Source organism: Emiliania huxleyi (assembly GCF_000372725.1).
Source record: "Emiliania huxleyi CCMP1516 unplaced genomic scaffold EMIHUscaffold_91, whole genome shotgun sequence".
NCBI classification, from domain to species: Eukaryota; Haptophyta; order Isochrysidales; family Noelaerhabdaceae; genus Emiliania; species Emiliania huxleyi.
The window spans coordinates 484,779-501,964 of NW_005195220.1; the positions used below are offsets into that span (position 1 = coordinate 484,779).

Consider the following 17,186-nt stretch of genomic DNA (forward strand, 5'->3'; position numbering starts at 1 on the left):
AGACGGCGGGCCCGGTTCGGACTACGACATCTGCGACTACGGGACGGACTGCTCGGACTGCGGCCCGCGCCCGCCTCTCGGCCCGCGCCCGCCTCTCGGCCCGCGCCCGCCCCCACCACCGTCACCGCAGCAGTCGGCTTCGCCGCCGCCGCCGCCGCCCCCGTCGGCCTCGCCCTCGCCTGAGCCCTCGCCTGAGCCCTCGCCTGAGCCAAGCCCTGAGCCCTCGCCTGAGCCAAGCCCTGAGCCCTCGCCTGAGCCAAGCCCTGAGCCCTCGCCTGAGCCAAGCCCTGAGCCCTCGCCTGAGCCAAGCCCTGAGCCCTCGCCTGAGCCAAGCCCTGAGCCCTCGCCTGAGCCAAGCCCTGAGCCCTCGCCTGAGCCAAGCCCTGAGCCCTCGCCTGAGCCAAGCCCTGAGCCCTCGCCTGAGCCAAGCCCTGAGCCCTCAAGCGAGGCACGACTGGCCGCGGTGCTGTCGCCCTCGCCGCCTCCCACGCCGCCGCCTCCGGCACCGCCGCCGCCGTCCCTTCCGCCGCCCTCGCCGCCGCCGCCGTCGCTGTCGCCCTCGCCGCCTCCCACGCCGCCGCCGCCGGCACCGCCGCCGCCGTCCCTTCCGCCGCCCTCGCCGCCGCCGCCGTCGCTGTCGCCCTCGCCGCCTCCCACGCCGCCGCCTCCGGCACCGCCGCCGCCGTCCCTTCCGCCGCCCTCGCCGCCGCCGCCGTCGCTGTCGCCCTCGCCGCCTCCCACGCCGCCGCCTCCGGCACCGCCGCCGCCGGCCCCTCCGCCGCCCTCGCCGCCGCCGCCGTCGCTGTCGCCCTCGCCGCCTCCCACGCCGCCGCCTCCGGCACCGCCGCCGCCGGCCCCTCCGCCTCCCTCGCCGCCGCCGCCGTCGCTGTCCACCTCGGGAGCTTCCTGCAAGGCGGGGCTCTGCACCGGCAACATCTTCGAGACGTGCTTCTACGACCCGGGCTGCGCGGACGGGGGGCTGGGATGCAACGCGGGCGGCAAGACACTCTGCCGCTTTTGCGAGTTTGGCGCCTACGAGGCGATCAAGTGCGCGCCCTGCTCGGGAGCGTCCTGCCGCTGCCTGACTGAGAGTTGCACGCAGTCCGTCCTCAGCTCGCTGGCGGGGCCGTACGCCTGCGGGGCGCGAATCGTCTGGCTAGAGAGGGCCCGCGATCTGAGCGAGGCCGACGCGTGCGCACGCGTCGCCGAAGAATTCCCGGAGGTATGTGGCGCCTGCGACCCGCCCTAGCTAGGCCTCAGTGAGGGGTCATTGCGGGTGAGCCTGTGCGGCCCGACGCGACGCGCGACCGTTCGTGTGCATGCTCGAGGGCTAGATTAGGGAGAGGCACGCCCTATCTAGTAGACGTGCTCGTTAGCTCTGTTCCAGCCAGGTGTCCCTGACGTCTCTCTCAGAGGCCAGTGAGGTGATCCATCAAGTGGCTGTCTTTCTAGTAGATCGCGAATCGTTCGCGCAGTAGTTCGCTGAGTTCTCTGTTCGCCGCTTAGGGCCGTTGAACGCGCCAGTGGGCGTTAAGCGCATTAATCGGTTCGTAGCTTGAATAGTATTGAATGGCGGAAATGGTACGGTCTGGTTTTGGCCTTTGCGTTCATGTGCGCGGTTTGTGTTGGTGCCGTTTGAGATTTTACTCTGTTCTCTGAACTCGGTCTCGTGACCGTGGCTGGGTTCACAGCGATTGTAGGAAAATGACGAAAACACTTGACGGTCGCGGCCTTCCGACTCGCGCCTCCGCCTCACTGGCACTATTGTAGCCCTGGCCGGTGCGCGTGTGAAGTTGAAGTTCCGGAGTGAAAATTCGAACGCGTTCTCTCACGGTGACAAAAAAATGTCCACCTCAGAGGCACCTCCGGAGGCAGGCCGCCGCACGCCGGCGACACAGCTCCAGCTGTCGAGCTGACCCGCAGCTCCTCTCAGAGCGGGAACTGTGACGAAAGTTGACTGAGGCGGTTGTCAGGAATCATCATACGGATCACATGGTGGCTCTCTCATGACGGGAGACCGCCCGACCACTCCTGGGTGGCACTGCCACTGGTGTCGCTCGACGTCCTGTCGACAGCGTGCCGACAGCGACACAGACCATGTGGGACGCGTCGAGTATCGACCTCTACTGCTTACCCAGCCTTCGAGTGTATCCTGGCTGTGGTCCCACACCCACTGGTGTCCATCTCAGAGACCGCAGGAGGTCATGAGGGTCGATGGGAGTGCCAACCCCACAATGCCTAAAAACCCAGCCCAGTACGCGAGGCTCGGCATAGCATCCCCCCGCGGTCCCTCGCGGCCGCGTGACGCCGCACCAATGGCGCGCTGTGCCTCGTCCGCGAGCGCTATCCAGAGCTGCACCGACAGTCGCTGCAGCGCAAACGGCATCCATTCGCGCGCCGACCACGACGTCTGCTCGAGTACTGCCACCATGTGAGCTTCCGGCCCGCCACCTCAGCCACCCGCATCAGCAGCTCCTCCACCCCCGCGCTCATTGCGCCGAACTCCTCGAAGAGCAGCGCCTCCACATGGCACTTCCCCTCTGTGTCCGTGTAGTTTTGCTGACAGCTCGCTGGCCACGCATGTACCCAAATTCAAGCGTCTTTCCACCCTCCGCTCCTCCCGGCGCGCCTCCCTCCTCCACGTTCGACGACCTACCGCCTCCCCTCGTCGACGCTCTCGCTGTGCTCGTCGCCTTGTTTGGCGTCTGCTCGCGTTTTGCGGTATGTGGCACACATCTCTCGTCCTACGCCGCTGACACACACACACACATCTCTCGTCCTCGCTGACGTGCGTCTACTCTGCGCGTGTCCCCTCCCATACCAGGCCAACGCTTCTACCAGACCGCCCTCGGTGCTGCTAAACAAACACGCTCTGGATGACCGTCTGGTGGATCACGCAGCCTCGATCTCCACCTCATCCACTGGCCAAAGCACCCGCGGCATCCCTCCTCCCGGCTTGCACCCAGGGGCCAGCGACGCCCCAGGATCTGGGTCGAGGTCCCGGTACTCGTACTCCTCTTCCATCGCCTGCCTGCCCTTCTCGAACGCTTGCGCGATGGCGCGGTCAAAGTCAAGCAAGTTGATGTCGGGGGGTGGCTTTGCCGCTCTCGCGGGACGCACGCGGCCAAGTGCGTGAAAAAAATATTCTTACCTTCAAGCCCCCCTCCGAGACTAGAGACAGAACCCAGAGATACATACGTCAAAGGGACTCCCCCCCGCCCCCACTTGCCCTGCACAGGATTGCGTGCCCCGAAGACGGCGACACATAGCGGGGGACACTGCTCAAGGAGGGGGTGCGAAGCCAAGGTTGGGGTTCTAGGTGGTGGGACCATGAGGGGGGATGGCGGGGTCCCGTGGGGGTGAAATGTTGCGCGGCGAATTCGAACCTACCCCCTCGCCGCGCCGATCCTCACGCGGAGGGTAAAACCCTGTGGGACAAAACCCCTCCGCGGTCGGCTGTCTTCAGAGTGGACCCCCCCCCTCCCCAGCCTCCCCTGTTCGTTTTTCGCACCCCCCCCCCCCCCGCTCCCCATCGGTGACTCGGGGTGGGGGGGAGGTAGGTGGTAGGTTGTTGGGTGGTTTGACTTTGCCGCTGAGGCCGTCTCTAGCTGTGAACAGCAAACGAGATTCTGTAAGGTGCCTATATGGGCTTCCAAGTATCGGACCTTCAAGACATGCGCTTTTGGCCGGTGGCCTCCTCGGACATGGTACTTCCGGTGAGATGAGTGGCTGCCAGTTCGAGACTGGGGCCGATCGAACTTGAGTTGTTCGGAGGAGGAATCCGGCCAGCACGGGTACAAAGAGGGGTACCCGGAGAATCCCCAGCTGCTGAAACGTAGTGTCGCTCAAGAGGTGCGATACTGCGGGGGAGTGTAAGGTGCCTATATGGGCTTCCAGTATCGGACCTTCAAGACATGCGCTTTTGGCCGGTGGCCTCCTGGGAAAAATATTTCTTGTTTCCGCAGATGCAGCGCTTGTCTGTCGTTCTCCACACCGCCGTGGCGTGGCAGACGGTGAACGAGCTAGCGTGCGGGGACAGCGGCATTGTGCACGGAGCTAAGTGCATTGCCGTTCTTAACGGAGTCGCTTAGGCGGCTCCGGTGGTGTGCCGGTGATAGTACTAGCACGCGCCAGTTCGCACCTGTGTCGAGCCTGTGTGCTGTGAGAGCACTTGGAGCACTTGGAGTGCAGTCATTAACCTCACATCCAGGGCCGGGGAGCTCAGAAGCGCACCCAGCGGGCCGGAGAGAGAGTTGTTTTGTTTATAAATTCTTGTTGAGCTAGACTTCGTTGTTAATAGGAACAAGGGAAGGCACACACGACATGACGCCAAACACACGATTGCACGCACCGCACCGCACCTCGCACCCGCGCCCGCCGCCCCCCCGACCCCCGCCCCGCCTAGGTGGGAAAGAGATGAGGAGATGGGACAGCGAAGGAGGAGCCACGAACACGTATGGGAGGTTTCGTTGATGCGTCACGCTGCCCGGCGTCTCTCACTTTCCGGGACAGCCCCGCCCTTGTGAGGCAGGAAAGTGACGACTACCCCGTACGCCCTGTTGCTTCTACCCCCTCGCCGACCGCCCATCCCCCCTCCCCTCCCCCACCCCGACGAGCCGATGACCGTCGCCTCTGCCCTGGCAGCCGCGCGCCCCCGAGCCCCCCCCCCCCCCCAACATCCATCCACCCACCCACACACCGCCGCCGCGCGAGCGCCGCGCGGCGGCACACCCAGCTCAAAAGAAAAAGAAAAAAAGGAATGAGGAGACCAGCGAGGGAGACTCCCCGCCTATGCAAGCCCCAGAGAGGGGCCGCCATCGCCGAAGCTGTGCCAAAGCATAACTCCAAAACCCGCAGCGGCCCAGGGGGCCTTGGGGGCAGCCTGCCGGACCGCCGCTGCACGGGGCTAGGCACCAGAAGATGAGTGGAATTGATGAATTGGGCCGTTGTCCGTGCCTCCCCTCTATACGTCAGAGTGGGACCTACGCCGCGCCGGGAAAGGGGCGCGCCCGGTCCTCGACGGAGCCGCGCGCCCCAAACGACCCAGGCGGCGAGTAGTCGACCTCGAACCTTCGACATGTAGTTGCCCGTAGTTAGCGCCCGCCCGCCCCGCCTCCGTCGCTTCGTAAAAGAAAAAACGAAATAAAAACAAGCAAAAGAGAAAGCGAAGCCAAAAAACGATTGCGTAAACGGCGTCACAAAGCCCGCCGGTTTTGATCGACAATCGTGAGATTGACCGCCGTCGACCAGAGAGTTGACGGTTGTTTCCAGCTCGCGCCGACCTGGCTCGGGGCGACCCGGCAGTGCAGATCTGATGGCCATGCAGATGCTCGTCCTACTCCCAGCTTTGGTCTCAGGGAACGGAATATGCCGGGGGAGGAGAGCCTTCAGCGAAAAGCATGAGTGCGCGCCGAGGTGGTTTCACTGCCCCAAATGCGGCACCTCGTTTGGCACGCTCCTTCTGCGTCTTGGTCACCCCGAGCGCTTCGGGTCCTACATCTGCGACGACAAGCGCACCGGTCCGTCCGGCTGTACGAACCCGGCGAACCTGCTCTTTGACGTCGAAGATGCCTGCTTTGGCGACCGGCTCGGCGACATGTCGGATAGCTGCCTCGGCGCTCCACCGGGCATGTGGCCTCCAAAGCGTGCCTTCGGCCTTCACCTGCCCATCCCAAAAGGGCTGGTCTCGGCAGATCGTTTTTACGGCATCTTCCGCGAGCCCAAGTCGCGAGCCCTCTCGTCATACACTTACTTCCGACGGCTGTTTAACGAGACCATGCCCGACGTGGGTGGAGAGACCCCGACCCCCGCAGGAGCAGCGTGGTACGCGCAGCGCATCCGCGGTGTCGTGGCGCGGCAGCTCGCAGGCGAAACTAAGGGCATCATCTGCACGGCGCCGGATAACCGAGGCCCATGCCCGAAGGCGTTGCGTGCGCCGAATCCGCAGCGCGTTAACGAAGCTCGATTTCGGCTGAACGGGTTCCGTTTCGTCGGCTTGCAGAGCGAGTGGCTCCTCAGCATTTGCCTACTGCGCACCATGACAGACACGAAATGTGAGGTCTCGGACACGGCCAATGCCCGCCCAGGTGCGCTCCGGCCGCGGCGTGTGACCACCTTTGGACACACGCCCCAGCCCACGTTGCCCTAAAGACACACATCCCCGCACACTTTTCACACCCCTATCTAGGCGCACGTGGCATCATCAGCGCGAGAGAGAGTCGCCGCCTCCACCGGCTCCGCAGCGCAATCTACGCTGTGAACGACACCGACGACGAGGCGGTATACGCGATGGCGCGCCAGCGCTTCTGGGCCGACGTGGCGCTCTACAATCTGAGCCGTTCAGGCTGTGAGCGGAAGTGCCGTCCCCCGCCGACGGCAGGCCTCGTCGTTCGCGGCTTTGGTGATATGGGCATAGACCGCGAGGGGTACCCGACGCACTATTCGCACCTGCTTCGCAACTGGCTGCCGCGCCTGTGGGAGTGCCAGGGGGACTTCCCGCAGGAGCGCGCACTCTTCGTCCCCAAGAAGCTTGTGCCTCTCTACGCTGACATAGTGGCGCGATATGGAATGACGATCACCCAGGAGAAAGGCGTCGAGTGCGCCTTGCACATACCAGCCCGCCCACCGAGCTACTTCTTCGACATGTTTGCCGACCCCGCACGCAACTTGCGCGCCGAGCAGGGCTGCAGCTCCAGCGACGTCGTGCTAGTTCTGCGGACAAGCAAGCGAGCCGAGCGCCGGCGCTCGATAGCCAACCCGGGTACCGTGGCCGAGGTTGTGGGCACGTTTGCTCGTCAAAAAAACCTGAGCTTCGAGGTCGTCAGTTTTGAAGACTACGCGTTTGCCGAGCAGCTGCGCAAGGTCTGCACTACGCGCTTGCTGATTGGACAGCACGGCGCGGGCATCGGCAACGCCTTATGGAGCTATCGCCGGCCAATGGTGGTGCTTGAGCTGCCGCCTACGCTACCCGGGTGGTGGAGCGGTCTTCTCGCGCCGCGCTACGGTTTTACCTACTACCACGACGTCAGTGAAGGCCATTACTGGCACGACTCCGCCAACAAGAGCCATAGTGTGACACGAGGGACGCGCGTAGGCAGCAATACGACGATGACCGTCAGCGTCCCGCACCTGCGGACGCTGCTGCACACGGGCTGGCTCATGATGCAGAAGAACAACCGCACCGCACGGAAGCAAGGCAAGCTCTGGGAAGGCGTACAACCCGGCAACACGATTAGGCCGGGGACGACGCGGTCTTGGCACAAGAACAAAGGCGGAGGACGCAGTGGGAATGCGAACAGGCCGTTCTGAGGATACTGCCCCCCCCCCCCCCCCCCTCCGCCTCGCCTGGCTCGGCTTCTGACAATTTCGGCGAACAATCTCGGCGAACGGAGATGGGAAAAAGCGCCTACGGGATCACTACTACTGCGGACTACTCTGCATTGCTGCGACGTGCGACGCCTTCGAATGTGCTTATACTCTAAATAAATAAAATAAAACGGACACCTCTACTGTGAGATGGGTAAAAAGGAACAGGTCCCCGCCCTTGCGATGTTTGTGCAGGGTTCTTTGTGGGTGTGGTCGGCGACTAGCCGGGGTCGTCCTCCCGATGGGGGACTAGCACTAGCCGTCTTCCACATTGGTCCCTCGGGTGAACCGGCCGCGCCCCGCACACAAGTGAACTCTTACTCGCCAGCGCTCCACCAGAGGAGAGTTCGTGAGCTGTGCGACGGGGTCGCCTTATTACTTTATGCAGCCTTATCGTGGCGGCCGTCCTCTTGGCGCGTGCTTGTGTGGGGTTGTCCAAAACGTAAGAATAGCGGGCGCACAGACAACCCCTACCCCGCCACCTCACTCAGTCTCAGAGTACTGTCTCAAGTCTCAACTCACAACTGCTGCGCCGGGCCCGGCGCCCACGCCTCGATCTTCTTGGGCAGCAGCCGGTTCGGCAGGTCCTCTCCGTGGCCTAAGCCGCCGTGCTCGCCCTTGCCCCACGTGAAGACAGCTCCGTCGGCGGTAATGGCGAGGCTGTGGTATGTTCCAGCCGACACAGCGACGACACGCTGCCCAGCAAAGGCCTCGACCTTCTTCGGCTGCCACTGGTGCTGCTCGTCGCCGTGGCCCAGCTTGCCATCGCTCCCACTGCCCCAGCTCCAGACAGCGCCGTTGGCGGTAAGGGCGAGGTTGTGGCGGGCTCCAGCCGCCACAGCGACGACGCGCTGGCCAGCGAGGGCCTCGACCTTCTTCGGCAGCAGCTGGTTCTGCCCGTCACCGTGGCCCAGCCGGCCAAAGTATCCACCTCCCCAGCTCCAGATGGCGCCGTCGGCGGTGAGGGCGAGACTGTGCGCGAATCCCGCCGAGACAAGGATTCGATCTTCTTTGGCAGCAGCTGGTGCTGCTGGTCGCCGTGGCCCAGCGTGCCACGGCCTCCACAGCCCCAGCTCCAGACGGCGCCGTCGGCAGTGAGGGCAAGGTTGTGGTCCTCTCCCGCCGACACGGTGACGACGCGCTGCCCAGCAAAGGCCTCGATCTTCTTCGGCAGCAGCTGGCGCTGCTGGTCGCCGTGGCCCAACCGGCCCTCGCCTCCCCAGCCCCAGCTCCAGACGGCGCCGTCGGCGGCGAGGGCAAGGCTATGGGACAATCCAGCCGACACAGCGACGACGCGCTGGTCAGCAAAGGCCTCGATCTTCTTGGGTTCCAGCTGGTTCTGCGTGTTGCCGTGCTGGCCGTGGCCTCCATAGCCCCAGCTCCAGACGCTGCCGTCGGCGGCGAGGGTCAAACTGTGGAAAGGCCCAGGCGACACGCTCACAGCGCGCTCGCCGCCCAGCGGGGAAGGGAGGCGTGTCGGCGTGTTGAGCTGCATCACGCCCTCGCCGTGCCCGAGCAGTCCCGGCATCCAGCTCTCAGCCTTTCCGCACGACAAGAGCCGCCCCTCGCCGTCGATGAAGAGGCTGTGCTGAAAGCCTCCCGCCGCCTTCACCGGCGGGTTGGTCTCGCGCAGCAAGGCCGAGTAGCACAGCCACCGCACGGCGCAGCTCTCGCCCTCTGGCTGCGCCGGCGGCTCGTAGCCGGCCTCTTGCAGGCGCAAGCGGATGCCCTCCAGCGCAAGCGAGGCGTGGAAGAGCAGCGAGACGGCCGCGACGCGAGCGATGTCGGCGGGGTCGCAGCGGGAGAGGGCGCGCACGAGGAGCTCCGTGGGGAGGTCGAGGAGGCGGGTGGGCGGCGTCTCTGGCGAGGAGGCAAGGCGGCGCGAGCGGTATCCCTACATGTACATGGCGAGGAAAAGAATTTTACAAGGAAACTCCCTCACCCTGGGCACGGGACTGGCGAGGAAAAGAATTTTAACACGGACAGTGGGCTTGTGCCCTGTTGTCTGTTGTTTGTTGTGCCCTTGTTTGTTTCTCTTGGAAGCTGGGAGTGCTGGGGGGGGCGATAGGGAGAATGTGGCCCTGAGTTATGTGTACGCCAACTCAGGGTGTGTGGCAGCCAGCTGGTTGTGTGTCTTGTGAGCCTGTTTGTGTCTTTGTGTCGCTCGTGCGTGTCATCATCATCTGTCTCGCGTCCACCCATACCGCGTTGGTGTCCAGTCCGAGCCTGACTGTTGTTCATCTTTCTACATACATGCTAGTCGCTATTCTCCGACGGTTCGGGGAGGACGGCACGCCGCCAGCCCGGGATGGATTTCTTGTGGGCACACTCGGCTCCGACTATATGCAGCTTTTCGTGGCGGCCGTCCTCTCAAAACGTAAGATATCGGACGCACAGGCAACACCCCGCCACCTCACTGCCATGCTCTCTGCCCCGGCGCCCACGCCTCGATCTTCTTGGGCAGCAGCTGGTTCGGCAGGTCCTCTCCGTGGCCTAGGCCGCCGTGTTCGCCCTTGCCCCACGTGCAGACAGCTCTGTCGGCGGTGAGGGCGATGCTGTGATCGATTCCAGCCGACACGGCGACGATGCGCTGACCAGCAATGGCCTCAACCTTCTTTGGCAGCAGCTGGTTCTGCTGGTCGCCGTGGCCCAGCTTGCCATAGCCTCCACCGCCCCAGCTCCAGACGGCGCCGTCGGCGGTGAGGGCGAGGTTGTGGTTCTCTCCCGCCGACACGGTGATGACGCGCTGCCCAGCCAAGGCCTCGACCTTCTTGGGCTGCCACTGGCTCTGCCCGTCGCCGTGGCCCAGCCGGCCAAAGCCTCCACCTCCCCAGCTCCAGAGGGCGCCGTCGGCGGTGAGGGCGAGGCTGTGGCTATGCGAGAATCCCGCCGAGACAGCGACGACGCGCTTCCCCGCCAAGGATTCGATCTTCTTGGGCAGCAGCTGGTTCTGCTGGTCTCCGTGGCCCAACCGGCCGTGGACTCCATAGCCCCAGCTCCACATGCTGCCGTCAGCGGTGAGGGCGAGGCTGTGGTTTCCTCCCGCCGACACAGCGACGACGCGCTGCCCAGCCAACGCTTCGATCTTCTTCGGCAGCAGCTGGCGCTGCTGGTCGCCGTGGCCCAACTGGGCAAATGGTCCATGGCCCCAGCTCCAGACGGCTCCGTCGGCGGTGAGGGCGAGGCTGTGGCGGGCTCCAGCCGACACAGCGACGACGCGCTGGTCAGCAAAGGCCGCGATCTTCTTGGGCAGCAGCTGGTGCTGCTCGTCGCCGTGGCCCAGCTGGCCAAAGCCTCCCCAGCCCCAGCTCCAGACACTGCCGTCAGCGGCGAGGGCGAGGCTATGCGCAGCTCCCGCCGACACGCTCACGGTGCGATCGCCGCCCAGCGGGGAAGGGAGGCGGGTCGGCGTGTTGAGCTGCGTCACGCCATCGCCGTGCCCGAGCAGTCCCGGCATCCAGTTCTCAGCCGTTCCGCACGACAAGAGCCGCCCCTCGCCGTCGATGAAGAGGCTGTGCTGTTGGCCTGCCGCCGCCCTCGCCGGCGGGTTGGACTCGCGAAGCAAGGCCGAGTAGCACAGCCACCGCACGGCGCAGCTCTCGCCCTCTGGCTGCGCCGGCGGCTCGTAGCCGGCCTCTTGCAGGCGCAAGCGGATGCCCTCCAGCGCAAGCGAGGCGTGGAAGAGCAGCGAGACGGCCGCGACGCGAGCGATGTCGGCGGGGTCGCAGCGGGAGAGGGCGCGCACGAGGAGCTCCGTGGGGAGGTCGAGGAGGCGGGTGGACGGCGTCTCTGGCGAGGAGGCAAGGCGGCGCGAGCGGCGCCGCGGGGCAGACATGTACAATTTGTACGTCGCGAGGAAAAGAATTTTCTCGTATTTTAGCATTGAGCTCCCTCGCACGACACTGGGCTTGTGCTAGTCGCTATTCTCCGACGGTTCGGGGAGGACGGCACGCCGCCAGCCCGGGATGGATTTCTTGTGGGCACACTCGGCTCCGACTATATGCAGCTTTTCGTGGCGGCCGTCCTCTCAAAACGTAAGATATCGGACGCACAGGCAACACCCCGCCACCTCACTGCCATGCTCTCTGCCCCGGCGCCCACGCCTCGATCTTCTTGGGCAGCAGCTGGTTCGGCAGGTCCTCTCCGTGGCCTAGGCCGCCGTGTTCGCCCTTGCCCCACGTGGAGACAGCTCTGTCGGCGGTGAGGGCGATGCTGTGATCGATTCCAGCCGACACGGCGACGATGCGCTGGCCAGCAATGGCCTCAACCTTCTTTGGCAGCAGCTGGTTCTGCTGGTCGCCGTGGCCCAGCTTGCCATAGCCTCCACCGCCCCAGCTCCAGACGGCGCCGTCGGCGGTGAGGGCGAGGTTGTGGTTCTCTCCCGCCGACACGGTGATGACGCGCTGCCCCGCCAAGGCCTCGACCTTCTTGGGCTGCCACTGGCTCTGCCCGTCGCCGTGGCCCAGCCGGCCAAAGCCTCCACCTCCCCAGCTCCAGAGGGCGCCGTCGGCGGTGAGGGCGAGGCTGTGGCTATGCGAGAATCCCGCCGAGACAGCGACGACGCGCTTCCCCGCCAAGGATTCGATCTTCTTGGGCAGCAGCTGGTTCTGCTGGTCTCCGTGGCCCAACCGGCCGTGGACTCCATAGCCCCAGCTCCACATGCTGCCGTCAGCGGTGAGGGCGAGGCTGTGGTTTCCTCCCGCCGACACAGCGACGACGCGCTGCCCAGCCAACGCTTCGATCTTCTTCGGCAGCAGCTGGTTGTGCTGGTCGCCGTGGCCCAACTGGGCAAATGGTCCATGGCCCCAGCTCCAGACGGCTCCGTCGGCGGTGAGGGCGAGGCTGTGGCGGGCTCCAGCCGACACAGCGACGACGCGCTGGTCAGCAGAGGCCTCGATCTTCTTGGGCAGCAGCTGGTGCTGCTCGTCGCCGTGGCCCAGCTGGCCAAAGCCTCCCCAGCCCCAGCTCCAGACACTGCCGTCAGCGGCGAGGGCGAGGCTATGCGCAGCTCCCGCCGACACGCTCACGGCGCGATCGCCGCCCAGCGGGGAAGGGAGGCGGGTCGGCGTGTTGAGCTGCGTCACGCCATCGCCGTGCCCGAGCAGTCCCGACATCCAGTTCTCAGCCGTTCCGCACGACAAGAGCCGCCCCTCGCCGTCGATGAAGAGGCTGTGCTGTTGGCCTGCCGCCGCCCTCGCCGGCGGGTTGGACTCGCGAAGCAAGGCCGAGTAGCACAGCCACCGCACGGTGCAGCCCTCGCCCTCCGGCTGCGCCGGCAGCTCGAAGCCGCGCTCTCGCGCCCACAAGCGGATGGCCTCCAGCGCAAGCGAGGCGTGGAAGAGAAGCGAGACGGCCGCAACGCGAGCGATGTCGGCGGGGTCGCAGCGAGAGAAGACGCGCACGAGGAGGTCCGTGGGGAGGTCGAGGAGGCGGGCGGGCGGCGGCTTGTCTGGCGAGGGGGCGGCGGAGGCGGTGGAGGTGGCGAGGCGGCGCGAGCGGCGGCGCGGCGGGGTGGACATCGCCAGGAAAAGAATTTAAACAACACAACTCTCTCTCACAGCACACAGGCTCGACACAGGTGCGAACTGGCGCGTGCTAGTACTATCACCGGCACACCACCGGAGCCGCCTAAGCGACTCCGTTAAGAACGGCAATGCACTTCGCTCCGTGCACAATGCCGCTGTCCCCGCACGCTAGCTCGTTCACCGTCTGCCACGCCACGGCGGTGTGGAGAACGACAGACAAGCGCTGCATCTGCAGCCCGTGCGCCAGTTCTTGGTGGTCCATGTGACCTCATCGAGGTGCTGAGCGTGCGAAAGTTTGTTACTCAGCTGGTCCGCCGCCTGCCGAAGAATTTTGCGGACGCCGTCCCCGAAGCCGCCGAACGTCTCGAAGTCGAGCAAATGCAGGTCGCAATTCTTCTCCCGCGCGAACCGGTAGTCGCCCTTCTCGTAGTGGGCCGTCACAGGTGCCCCCGCCTCCGCCTCCCCGTCACTCTCCCCCCCTCCTCCTCTTCCGCCGCCGCCGCCTCCGCGCCTCTGCATCCTCCGCCTCCCTCCCCCCCTCCCCCCCCCCTCCGGCCGCGGCCATGCAGCATGCCCTAACACTAAGTCGAGCAGCGCCCGCTCGGTGTTGCCGAAGGCGACAAAAGCCCCCTTCCAGCCGAGCCGATCGCCACCCTTGCACGTAAGCGAGCTCGTGAGTTTCAAGTCGCCAACGAGGCGCACATGCCCTTTGCCGATGTTCGCCGCCGCCACGTCAGGTTGTTTTGGGTTACTGTAACTGAGGTGTGCAGTCGGCTCCATCTCGATGAGCATGCCCCACGCCGAGCGAAGGGTCTTGACGAGTCGTTTGAGCAGGTATTTGTGTCGTGTCGCGTGCTTCGCACGCGGGTTGACCATTGCGGCATCGCCGAGTTCTTCGTGCGGCTTGCCGTTTGGCGCCTTCTTGCCCGCCTCCACCGCCTGGCAGGCAACATCGAGCGGGAGGCCGAGGCGGCGCTGAACTGTAATGCGCATCGCCCACGTCTCCATCTTCATGTCATCCCGCATGGGGATCGCATTCAGGAAGGCGCCAGGAAAAGAAAAATACTCGCCTCGCCATCCCAAACTGTCACTCCCCTTTCTCCCGGCCGGGGTGGGGGCGCGCGCGGGGGCGGCGGGTGTGCGTGATGTCTGTGGGGGCCCAAGAGCGATGCGTCATGCGTCATGTGTGTGTCCGCCTTGCTTTGTTTCATAACATCGAAGGCTAGCTCAAAAAGAAACGCTCACGACAATAGGCAGTTAAGTTTTTTTTGAGCTTAGCCTTCGATGTTATGAAACAACGCAAGGCGGAGTTGCTTTTGCAGCCGGCCGACTGGCGGTACTCTCCCGCGACTGCATCCACACCTCTCCTCACACGCCCAGCGACGTGAGCCCTCGTACCGGCTAGCATCCGGATGCGGCAGCTGCTCCTGCTAGCGCTGGCGGCATCTGCCAGCGGGCTCGCCAGCCTCTTCCAGCCCGCTCGGCCGCCGCTGCGAGCGCGCAGCTGCGCCGCCCAGGAGCCTGGCGGCCAGGAGCACGCGGCGCACGCGCCCGGCCGCCGAGACGTGCAGCAGCGAGTCCTTCGTCGCGACGTACCAGGCGCCCGCGTGGTCGCTCGCGATGCCAACGCGACTGAGCGATGCCAGAGGGCCGTCCTCGCCCTCGAGCGGCGGCGTGGTGACCTGACCGACGACGCGCGCGCCAAAGATGGGCGCCTCGAAGCCATCCGCGACCGGCACGGGCTTCTCGTCCTCCTCCTCGCCGCCACCGCCGGTGCGGGCGCGCTTGCGGGCGGCGGTTGCCATATACAAACAAAGGTATAAAAATATCCGCGCCGCAGGGCCGGATTCGGGACCGGGGCTGGGTGGGTAGTGTGCGATTTCGTGTTTTTGCGAGACACACACCATGATCTGCTTGAGCACTTGAGTACTTCATAGCGGGTCGATTCCGCATGGTACGGGACCCCTCGATCGTCTCGCCCTCCCTCACTGGTGTGTTCATTGGTGGGGGTCATAACAAACACGGTACAGGCGGCCCGCCATGAAATCTAGCCGTGTGTGTGTGCTGGCGTCCGGGTCCCAGCGCGCAGCGGGTTTTCACGTAACAAGTACACACGGTACAGGATCGAGGTGCACGCTGCCGAAGCAGTGTCTCGTCCCCCCTCTCCCCGACGGCGATGGCGGTGTGACCGATCGAGCTACAAGAAGAGCTTGGTCAGCAGGATCCGGGATAGTCTGATGCACCACCTCACTGGGCCTGAGACCACCATGATCTGCTAACAACATACCTAATATGCCCGGGTAGAGCCCCCCCCCCGCGCCCGCCCACCCAGGGAGCAGTGAGTGAGTGAGTGAGTGAGTGTGAGTACAATACTCACCAGGGAACAGGGTAGAGGGCATGGAGGCTTGGACGGTGAGTTGACGGAAATCGAGGGACGCGACCCACTTCGCCACAGACGGTCCCGCGCCTCGCCGCTATGACGGCGACACGGCCGCGCGGCGGCTCGTGTGCGTGTCGCCGTCTTTGTCCGGAGTGAAAAGTCCAACCAACGCGCTCGTCGGTGACGGTGTCCCTCAACCTGTGCCGCGCTCGGCGAACCTCGACAGCGCCTTCGGTGGCATGCAGCTCTTTGCGACAGAAGCCTGGAGAGCAGCTCCTCTGCTGCTCACACGCTCTGCACAGTTGGCACAGCCTACTGTGCGGCTGCCCTGGTCACTTGTGTGAGCGACACTGCTCGACGACTCTCTCGTGTAACGACTGCCGGCACACTGTGAGACCATGGGTGTGAGGTAAAAAATCACGCTACCACGGTCGAGGAAGAGGGTGCGTTCTGCAGTTAAGGGGTAACCCGGTACACGGAACCATCCCTCGGAGACGTGTTATGGCCCTGCGACCGCGCACCCCCGGGGCTAGGGCTCTCTTGCCCGAGGGCTAGAGCGCGCCGGCGGGCGCGCTCTAGCCGGTAACCCGATCCCGATCATCCGGCCAACTGGGTGCGCTCCTCAGCTCCCCGGTCCTGGATGTGAGGCTAATGACCGCACTCCAAGTGCTCCAAGTGCTACCAGCGCTTGGCGTTACATCGGCCCTGAGGTCAAATCCTTAGATCTACTCTGTTGATGACAAGACTTGTCGCTGGAGCCGAGCAGGAGGGCCCGGCGCACAAACCCTGGTCAACTCACCCCCCACACCCCGTATGCGCGAAAAGACCGAAGTGCGCGCGAGTTACTGACGCACCAGGCCACCACTGATCACCGTGCCACTGTCCAAGACCAAGTGCCAGTGCGCCAGTGCTCTCCATGTCTCCTTGCGTTGAAGTTTACCGTATACTGAGAGCAAAGACGAAAGAGAGTGGATATCAACGTCGCGTGCAACACCCAGTCCGTTCCGCTCTACAGGCGCCGCCGTGCCCTCAGAGCTCCTTCTTCTGCTTGTTGACAATCTTGAGGCACCCTCTGCCACCAACTGCTGTACTTACTACCATCTATCAACAGTGAGAGAGGCGGCAACTGTGCACCTACAGAGAGTACACAGAGAGCCGCAACGCGCACCGCACACTCTCTACGCGGTAGGCTCACAGGCACACAGCAGAGCCAGACACAGAGCCTTCACACAATAACGAGTGACTACACTCCCCGTGGGCGGGATCTGTACAAGCAGCTACAAGGTACTATATATGCTACAAGCATCGCGGCGCCCCCCGCCCTGCCCAGCCCTCAGTCTTCCCCCGCTGGGCACGCACCATCCTCCTACCTCCTGGGCGCGCCGTCCTCGGTCGCCAAGGAACAGTACACGAGTGCACGAGAGCCAGGCGTGCCACTCTCTCGCTGTCGGATCGGCCCCCTAGCTAACCGGAGCCGTCACCGCGCCTCCGCTCTGCCATGTGTGCCAAAGTCACGCAGCCTCTGTCTTGGTACCCGGGGCCTTCTTGCCGTAGGACATGACGGACGCCTTGATGCCCCAGATGCCGGTCCCGATCTCGCCGCGCGTCGGCGAGTACGTCGGAACAGCGCCGCCTGAGAGGGGGGAGGGGGGGGACGGCAGGGGCGTGGGTGTGAGGGTGGGTGTGGGTGGGCGCGGGAGTGGACGTCGGGAGAGGCCGCAGTGCTGGGTGCTTAGGCTGGGGGTGACCACACCAAAGCGAGGGACGTAGGAGATCGCAACCGAGATGGCGGGGGAGACGGAGAGCGCCATGAAGATGCCGACGCCGGCGGGCATGCCTACACCGGAAGTCCAACAGGTCTCCACGCTCCGGTCGCGTGGGGACGAGAACAGACGTCTCGTGCTCGATGATTCCGT

The 17,186-nt window shown here is 64.8% G+C and overlaps 1 protein-coding gene across 1 annotated transcript; it reads left to right on the forward strand.

Annotated features, from left to right (window-relative positions):
• Positions 1–5,314: 5,314 nt before the first annotated feature.
• EMIHUDRAFT_107485 (hypothetical protein) lies at positions 5,315–7,308 on the forward strand (the record flags this gene model as incomplete). Its single annotated transcript, XM_005757409.1, has 2 exons — positions 5,315–6,053; positions 6,188–7,308. The coding sequence occupies 2 exons, from the start codon at positions 5,315–5,317 to the stop codon at positions 7,306–7,308; spliced, it is 1,860 nt and encodes a 619-aa protein (XP_005757466.1).
• Positions 7,309–17,186: the final 9,878 nt, after the last annotated feature.